Source organism: Mytilus galloprovincialis, chromosome 1, assembly GCF_965363235.1.
Source record: "Mytilus galloprovincialis chromosome 1, xbMytGall1.hap1.1, whole genome shotgun sequence".
NCBI lineage: Eukaryota > Metazoa > Mollusca > Bivalvia > Mytilida > Mytilidae > Mytilus > Mytilus galloprovincialis.
Window position 1 is genome coordinate 64,268,600 of NC_134838.1, and position 10,183 is coordinate 64,278,782.

General features: G+C 32.4%; 1 protein-coding gene across 1 annotated transcript; it reads left to right on the forward strand.

Annotated features, from left to right (window-relative positions):
- The first annotated feature begins 3,267 nt into the window (after nt 1-3,267).
- LOC143081414 (uncharacterized) lies at nt 3,268-9,916 on the forward strand. Its single transcript, XM_076257356.1, has 2 exons — nt 3,268-3,392; nt 9,188-9,916. Exon 2 carries the CDS (start codon nt 9,200-9,202, stop codon nt 9,875-9,877), a length of 678 nt encoding a protein of 225 aa, XP_076113471.1. The 5' UTR covers nt 3,268-3,392; nt 9,188-9,199; the 3' UTR covers nt 9,878-9,916.
- Nucleotides 9,917-10,183: the final 267 nt, after the last annotated feature.

Genomic DNA, 10,183 nt, shown 5'->3' on the forward strand with positions numbered 1-10,183 from the left:
TAAATTGCGGATGGCAAAATAAATAAGTCCACGAGCAAATTTATCCGATCATCCATTTTTGCAAAAAATCCGTTAGCTTTATTTTTTTCAATTCTATTCACATAAACTTCCTTCCGTCAGAAAATTTCAAATTTACCCTACGTATACATAGTGATTAGAATTTGATAATTTATTTTAAGATAGTACGTTTGTTTAGAGAACGAATATTTAGCGTCTGACTAAATAAAGGTTGAAAACAAAATTTAGAAAACCAAATACCCGAATCAAAAATAAAAAGGTTTACATATAAACACATGTGTTCGTGACGTACAAATAACCCAATCATAGCTATGACAAACTGACCGCTCACAAACATTATTCAGATAATTAAGTAATTTAAAGTCACAAAAAACTGCTACATCCTGCTCAGACATCCTGCTTTCGGTACCCAATTATTTTGTGGTTTATTACCTACTTTAATCAAAAACTATAACCTTAAAAATATCTAAATCTAAATTTAATTCAATCCCATCGTGATTCCCTTCGTGTCAATGCAAATTAAATATATTGAACATTAAGATTATAAAACTTTAGGAATAACATCACACAAATTAAAGACATAATTCAATATATTTATCAACTTCATCAACTTGACTGTGCTGTCTGCAGAAACAATATGTTGCGAACTAGATGAGCGGTAGCCGGTTTACCTGCCTTCCTACTGAGGTCGACTAAATCAGAAAAAGGACCAGGATCAAAGACTAAAAGAAGGGTTACTTTTTCCACAAACAATATGTCATAAAACTAGAGAGTTGTTCCAAGGAAAAGTGATTTGGTTTTTTAAAAACATTTAAACATTCATTTTAACCTTTTACCTTTTATCAGTTAAATAACAAAAGGTTTATCCAATAACAGTCAAAAGAAAATAATTGTTTTAAGAAACCACATGTTCACTACCATTACTGCTTCTTCTGATGAATATACTGTTCTCAAATATGAGAAAGAAAGCATCTCAACAAAACAGCAACAAAAAGTACACAAAAAAATACTCGAAAGAGAAACAGTTTTCTCTGTGTGTTGAAGACCTATTATGCGCCTTCGACTGTTTTCTAAGGATATTTGTTAAACTTAAAACAAAAATATATAAAAGAATATAGTTACGATACTGGTGTCAGGTCATTAAGGATGCATGGCATATTTTGGTATTGATATTGCTTCACTCGTCTTTTCGTCAGAATTGATAGACACATTTATTCTAAAGCCAGTAGTTGGCATGATACGGGTTATGTTCTCATATATTTCATGATGGTATGATACTAAACCCCTAACGAATGGGATTGTGCTCAAGATATTCATATGATGAAGACATAATCTTTCAATCAGTTTAATTGAGGTCTGGAGCTGGCATGTCAGTAACTGCTAGTAGTCCTTTGTTAATTTATGTATCATTGTCATTTTTCTTAGTTTCTTTTGTTGCCTATCCCAGCATCGGACTTCTTGTAAAATGAGATTTACTGTGCATATTGCTGTGTGTTTTTTTTATTCTACATTGGCTAGTGGTACATTTTTATAGGCACATTTTTATAGTAGGAGGGTTGGGATCTCACAATACAAAAGTCATGTTTAACCTCGGCCGCATATTTGCGCCTGTCCCAAGTCAGGAGACTCTGGCCTTTTTTTGTGTGTTGTATTATGTTCAATTCCCACCAATTTTCAGATAAAAAAAAATCATAAATGAAACAGATTCAAAATGACATGAAGATACTTTTCTCGCACCATCATACAAACAAACATTAACAAACAAACTCGATTGGACGAAAAAAGGAGCTAGTCAACCGTTTTTTTTTTATGTTTTTTTTTTTGTTTCTGTTTATAGTTTTTCTTATTTTTTTCTGTCGCGCCATTGTCAGCTGAAAACATGAATCCATACAAAAACCGAATTACCGAAATGATGAAAAGTAAAATCACAAACGATTGATAAATTTACCCATGTCTAGGGTTTATTAATAACGCATTCGCCAAAAATATAAAAGGTTTCAAATTGACTCTTAAATTGTGATGTCCTTAAACACAAAATATATACGAAAAAAAAACTCAGTTAGCAGATTATAATTTTGTTTGTCAATCTTTTTTTTTCGTATTTCTGTCTTACATACGTCAGTATATGAGGAATAATCTTCGTAATAAACGCATTACCCCGGAAGTTTCAGAATGACAGAGTTATCTCCCATTCCGTCTATGTCATTATCAAAAACAAAAAGTTTGATAGTCACGTTGTTATCGACGGGAAATGTAATTATTTTGACCTGAATGAAACGATAGTCAAGTAAGGATGTCGTTGATCGAACAAACATTGTTGAACAAAACTTTAATCTGCTAGACAGGAAATACGATAAAAAAGTTGGAAAAACGTTGATAAACAAAATTTTAATCTGCTAACTGAGTCCCTGTGTTCTTATGAAAAACAACTACAAACATTATTTAAGAAATTTAGAAAAAAATGTTGAATATAATTATTTCGATTCTAATAGGACAAATACGATCATTAAAAAACTGAAGCGAGGGTGGAGAAAGCTGTGTGTGTGGCTGTTCTGTTTTACTCCCTGTTAGATAAAGCTCAAACATTCTAATAAATCCGTAGCTTGCATGGATTATTTCATGAACAACCGCTAAAATAAAAATCTGTTTCATTCTCAAAACCAACAATTGTCATTTTGATATACATGTTTTTCTCGTAAGCTACCATCAAATCCAAAGTCGACATTTCGTAACTAAGGAGCCGCCATGTTGATTTGCTGAAATCAGTAAATATGCGAATAATGCAATAGAATAGAAAATCAAACAAAACCTACCTTGATAATCAATTTTAATACCATAGTAAACAACATTTCAATGGTTCACGTAACAGAAAACTTTCAACTCTAGCGTTTTCATTTGTATGACGTCATGTTTTGAAATGACTTAAATGCGCCAAAAACATTAATAGACTTTCGCGGAATTTTTTTTTTATTTTTATTTTGTTGGTTTCTTGGAGGTCTTGTGCATTACTTCTTTTTATTATGCATCCGAATAAGAATAAAAGTGATTTTTTTTCTTTTTTAATTGCAATTTTTAAAACAATAAAATCGGCAAGGGTTTGCAAATAGGTTTCAATACATGTGGATTTACGTGGGAAGTATATTGTAACAGCCATTATTAAGTACACCACGGAGTCTGCGCTAAGTATAGATATATCGAGAATTTTATCACAGTGTTGTTTACAAAGCGAAAGAAGCACGTCATATTAGAATCAGCTGTTAGACTACAAGCTTTTTATGAAAGCTATTACTTGTTTACATATTCATCAATAAACTTCTTGCCTACACAGACGCGTGAGCATAGCCGCAACACCTGTAAGGAATACATAGGCACCTGTAAGTAAAATGTAGCTGACTGTATTAGTAAAACAGATTAATTGTCTCACTCATTACAAGATTATGATCTACAAAAATTAGGTATAGACAAACACAGTGAGACAGATTTAGCCATTTTACAATACTTCAAAAATAGATTTAAGATCATTTAACTCGCGTGACTGTGAAATCATCCATTTGATATTAGATTATGTTCCAAATTAATCGATAAAACATATATCATATCAAAATAATGTGTTTTCTCTTTGTATAATAGATTAACAATATGTTCTGTATATATTTTATGAATATAAAAAAAATAAGACATACATATCGCTATTAAAATATACAGAGTATGGAGCGCTGCATTAACACTACTGTCAGTATTTATTTATACACATGATGTATTGTATTTAAAAAGGCACTAGCTACGAGATATATAAAAAAAATCCAAAATATTTAATCATTAAGGAGAGTAAAATAGTGAAATAATTATTCGCTTTTGGCAGCCAGTATGCTTCCATTTTGTCAAAATAAGCTTAGAAACATTAATGATGAACTATTCACTTGCAAATGAATAATTGAATCCGTATTCATGTGAACTTCAATTCATGTTTATATCGCTTATATGGTCATCGGAGGTCGTGTGAGATCAACTCGATACATGTAGTTAGTTAGATGACGTCTAGACTAAAATACATACGAAACGAAGCTACGTATACTAATTATTGATATAATGCCCTGTAAATTGTTTATTTTAGACTTTTCACAATTTGAATAAATGTTTTACATTTTTATAAATCGAAAATGAGAATTGTGTCAAATCGGTGAGCACGAAATTGACAGCTTGTGCACCTTTAAACGTCTACAAAAACGCACATTCATATTCGTCAATACATTTTTATGGTTTGAATTGTAAGCAACACAGATTGTTCTGAATTCTGTGTCAAACAATCGCTTTAAAGCATGATTACAAACGCATTACTGATAACATGAGCGTTATCTTCCTTTACTTGGGGGTTTCCTCTAAGATTGCAGTGTAAAAACTATCCCGATGTTTTATAAAAGTGCATTTTTTTTATACGAGCCTTAAATAGAAACAGGAGTAAAAATTGCTGGTATTTCGAAGCGAATATATATCATGTATATTGGGTAATAATTATTTTGATATTTGTATAGAGATTCATACATTGGTACCTTTGGATAATTTTATTTTTGCAATCAGATTGATGAATTATCGAAAATTCAAGTCCGATCATCGCCGAAGTCTTTAAAATCAATAATAAAACACGTTGATAATGTTTTATTATTTTTTATTTTTCATACAATGGGTCTAGAAATATGGAACGACATAACTGCCTTATGGTATTTCCTTCTTTATCATGATGAGTTTTTTCTTGAACATAATGAGGCTTTTCTTGATTATGATGAGGTTTTTCCCTATTATGATGAGGTTTTTCTCTATTATGATGAACTTAATTTTTCTCTATTATCATGATTATGATGGGCTGTTTCTCTATTATGATAAGGTTTTTCTCTACTATAATGAGATTTTTCTTTATTATGATGAGGGTTTTCTTTATTATGATGATGTTTTTCACTTTTAGGATGAGCGTTTTCTTTATGATTAAGTGTCTGAAAGTACCTAACAGCCACATTTGCCTATTCTCCAGGACCCAACATATCGTGTTTCTGCAGTACAGAATAAGACAAACTCTACAATATTCCATGGCTCATATGATGAGTGGTTGCGTCTTCAGGGGTCCTGACCCAATCCTTCATATTGTACTAAGCTTTGACTACCGAGCTAGTCAGTATTTCATTTAAAATCCGATGTCTACTTTACGCCACCATTGGTGGTTTTGGAAATATCTCTCTACATTTCGCATTGCGAAGTAGTTTTTTATAATGTTTACGCAAAGCTTTATTTATATTTCCTTACGAAAAGTGATATTTAGTAACAAATACTATCTGTAAGTGGTATCTGCTTGTCAAATTCTTGTTTAATGCGGAGTAACTCTGATCGTTCGATATTGAGAGCCGATTCACAGTTACGATGAATTTCATGGTCCTTATATCGAATTACAAATTCTATCTTTTAAAGTATGTGTGTTGCTGTTATAAATCCAGAGAAGACTGTTGGGTTATGCATAGACGTTCTATCTAAATATTGAAATGAATTAGTAGGTTTGATGTAGCTCTTTAAAAAAAAACGATGACGGTTAATGAATTGCCACCATGCAGACCAACTATTTATCAGTGCAACTCTGTCACCAAAAGGGTTAGCACATTATTGATTACTTTTTGATACCTGTAGTTAAAAGACAGACCAGCTACATTAGAGATAGTGGGGATTTCATAAATAAAATAAAAAAATTAAGGCCTTATCGGGATTGCCTTTTAATCTCTTTTAACTGCACCAGCATGTATACCAATATGAAGTTCATTAAACTCATTCAATCTGTTGGACGGGCTTACAGCATGCAGTGCAGTACAATAAGATTATCCGATAAAATTACCTAGCTGTGAAACAAATAAATCGTAAGTAGCCATAGTGTGGGAAAACAATTATTTTGAATTTAATGACCAATACCTTGTACAGAAAATAGACGCTAGTATGTTAAGTAAATGCAGCACAAAAATTTGTAATATTACAGCATTCGAAGTTATCAATGAAGTCATTGAAAATTATAAGTATACAAATAAGATTTTATTATACGGAAGGTATAGAGATGATGCGTTTATAAAAGCTTATTCTTTACGAGAGGAAGTTGAGGAGTTCCTCAAAATAGCAAATGATCATCACCCTTTAATAAAGTTTACTTATGAAATTTCAAACAAAGAAATTATTTTTTTCAATACAGTCATACATAAAGGGAAGAGCTTCAGGAACATCGGTATCATTGATAAAAGAACTACATCATACCTACTAATACATTTCAATATCTAGATAGGACATCTATGCATAATCCAACAGTCTTTTCTGGATTTATAATAGGGAAAGCTTTTCACTACCACCGAAACAACAGCAACGCAAATAATTTAAAAGATACAATTTGTAAATTCAAGTTTCATCTTAAGCTAAGGGGATATCAGGAGCATGAAACACATCGTAACTGTGAACTGTGCATGAAACACATCGTAACTGTGGCTCTCAATATCGAACGATATGTTGGGTCCTGGAGAATACGCAATATTGGCTGTTACTTACTTTCAGACATTCAACATCATTAATGAAAACCTCATAATAATAGAGAAAAAAACTCTTCATAATATAGAAAACCCTCATCCTAATAAAGACAAACCTCATCATAATAGAGAAAACCATTATCATAATAGAGAAATCCCTCATCATAATAGAGAAATCCCTCATCATAATAGAGAAAAGGCTCATCATGATAGAGAAATCCCTCATCATAATAGAGAAATCCCTCATCATAATAGAGAAATCCCTCATCATAATAGAGAAATCCCTCATCATAATAGAGAAAAGGCTCATCATGATAGAGAAATCCCTCATCATGATAAAGAAAAGGCTCATCATGATAGAGAAAAGGCTCATCATAATAGAGAAAAAGCTCATCATAATAGAGAAAAAGCTCATCATAATAGAGAAATCCCTCATCATAATAGAGAAAAGGCTCATCATGATAGAGAAATCCCTCATCATAATAGAGAAATCCCTCATCATAATAAAGAAAAGGCTCATCATGATAGAGAAAAGGCTCATCATAATAGAGAAAAAGCTCATCATAATAGAGAAATCCCTCATCATAATAGAGAAATCCCTCATCATAATAGAGAAATCCCTCATCATAATAGAGAAAAGGCTCATCATGATAGAGAAAAGGCTCATCATGATAGAGAAAAGGCTCATCATAATAGAGAAAAAGCTCATCATAATAGAGAAAAGGCTCATCATGATAGAGAAATCCCTCATCATAATAGAGAAAAGGCTCATCATGATAGAGAAATCCCTCATCATAATAGAGAAATCCCTCATCATAATAGAGAAATCCCTCATCATAATAGAGAAAAGGCTCATCATGATAGAGAAAAGGCTCATCATAATAGAGAAAAGGCTCATCATAATAGAGAAATCCCTCATCATAATAGAGAAAAGGCTCATCATGATAGAGAAATCCCTCATCATAATAGAGAAAAGGCTCATCATGATAGAGAAATCCCTCATCATAATAGAGAAATCCCTCATCATAATAGAGAAATCCCTCATCATAATAGAGAAAAGGCTCATCATGATAGAGAAAAGGCTCATCATAATAGAGAAAAAGCTCATCATAATAGAGAAATCCCTCATCATAATAGAGAAAAGGCTCATCATGATAGAGAAAAAGCTCATCATAATAGAGAAATCCCTCATCATAATAGAGAAAAGGCTCATCATGATAGAGAAATCCCTCATCATAATAGAGAAATCCCTCATCATAATAGAGAAAAGGCTCATCATGATAGAGAAAAAGCTCATTATAATAAAGAAAAACATCATCGTGATAAAGAAAAAATCTCATCATGATAAAGAAAAATCTCATCATGATAAAGAAGGAAGTAACATTAGGCAGTTACGGCGTTCCATACAGAAAGGTCAAAAATTATTTTACGTTTTGCTAAAGAATCAGAGAAAGATATTTATCTCATCTAGTTTAATAAAATATTTGGTTTTAAATGGTAGTGGCTTCTTCCATGCTACTTTTAAAATTTGTTACTGCTAGGGTTTATCTAAATCGAGTTTAACAAATTTTTATTCGTGTGTTTACTGTCACCCTAATCGAGAAGCATGCTAATTCAGATCATTCTCTATGAATCGTAGTAAAGTGTGGGGTTAATGTCAACAAAACAGCAACCGAACAAACAAAGCGAGAAACTAAAAACATCAGAAGTTCTTGAAACTGTAGACTAAATGCTCAATCTCTAAATACTTTGTCGTGTATCAAGGGCTCTAAATTGTCACGAAAGTGTATAAAAGATGTGATTAATTTTTAAACAATTAAAAATCAAAGAACTATCAATAACACATACCATCTATAAAGGACATTATATTATAACGTCATTGACAATACTATATTAGTTTAATAAGCATTCGGTATAACGACCTCACAGTTTATCCTAATAAAAAAGTATACTTACGTCTCTGTTATAAGTCGCCTATTGAATGCCAATTTGTATTCCAGCTCGTTCTCGGCTTGTTAGTTTGAATAACTATGGTATTTACGCCCCCTTTTTTGATATATGGTTCAACAATACATACGAACAATTTTTTAGCGGAAAATATTTTACAGGAAACGATAAGTATGTGATTGGCTTTAAAACTAGATTTCTACCCATCGCGGTCAACCGGTTTCGTTTATGTTTACTATGATGTAGCGTGCAACATAATGTTATATTCCCCATTTATGGGCATTATGTGTTTCGGTCTGTGCGTCCGTTCGTATGTTCGTCCTTCCGTTCGTCCGTCTGTCCCGCTTGAGGTTAAAATTTTTGGTTACACTTTTTAGTCAAGGTAGTTTTTGATGAAGTTGAAGTCCAATCAACTTGACACTAAGTACACATGTTCCCTATGAAACGATCTTTCTTATTTAATGCCACATTAGAGTTTTGACCCCAATTTCACGGTCCACTGAACATAGATAAATGCTAATGCGAGTGGGGCATCCGTGTACCATGGACACATTCTTGTATAGGGTTAATACGGCTTAGTATTTACTTCAAAAGTTCAATGTACTTATGTTCCAACTCTGATAAATATACAAGAAAAGGCTTCTCCTTATTTACTATGCTGTTTTCTTTCTCTCCTACAGGTTATTATAACCATGAGTTCTAGGAGGTTTCTGTTATATGTTAAAGCAGCGAGTAATGGCAAGGACATTGGCGATTGTCCGTTCTCTCAGCGAGTTCTGATGTTTTGCAAATTGAAAGTACCATCTGATAAAATAGACATAATTACAGTTGATATTGCCAATAAATCAGACGATTTCGTACGTCTTAACCCTGGTGGAACCGTTCCTGTACTTGTTGACAGAGAAAAAGATAATAAGGTTATTGCCGATTCAGCAGATATTACCAAATATTTAGAAAAAGAATTTCCCGAATGTGATTGCAAAGTAGGATATAACGGACCCGCGCTTGATGCATGTTCCGGAGTTTTTCCAAAGCTAGCTGCACTACTGAAAAATAAAGATAAAGCGAAAAAAGATTCTTTAAAAATTGAATTAATTTCGGAATTATCAAAAGTGAATGAATATCTCAAAAGTGATTCTCATAAAGGCAAATTTCTAATTGGAGATGCAATAAATGAGATTGATTGTATGTTTTTGCCTCGTCTTCGACACGTAATAGTTGCAGCAGATCACTATGCGGGGATACAAATTCCAGACGACATGTCCGCTTTAAAACAGTATGTCGATAATGCTAACAAGACCGAGGCATTCTCTACAACATGTTGTCCAGATGAAGAAATAATAAAAGGATGGTCAAGACATGTCATCTGATTTATGACTTGAAAAATAAAATTTCGTGTAAAAGATTAAGACATATTCTTATTTCACGAATAAAACGCTGGCCGATAGAATAGTAAAGTGAAACTAAAAGATAAAAAAAGAACACTTTATTTACTGGTTAATGGTGTGTACATGTACGTGGTATTCAGTCTCTAGTTTTGTATGTTTTTTTATGTCGACTATTGTTTGTTCTTCGTACATTTTGCCATGATAAAGTCAGTTCGTATTCGACTAATGAATCCAATTGCAAATGACGTAGATGATACCAACTATAAAATTCCATACGACCTTTAACTA

What these genes read in the sequence shown, in the direction of transcription:
- LOC143081414 (XM_076257356.1), top strand. Translation starts at nt 9,200, where the DNA reads ATGAGTTCTAGGAGGTTTCTGTTATATGTTAAAGCAGCGAGTAATGGC.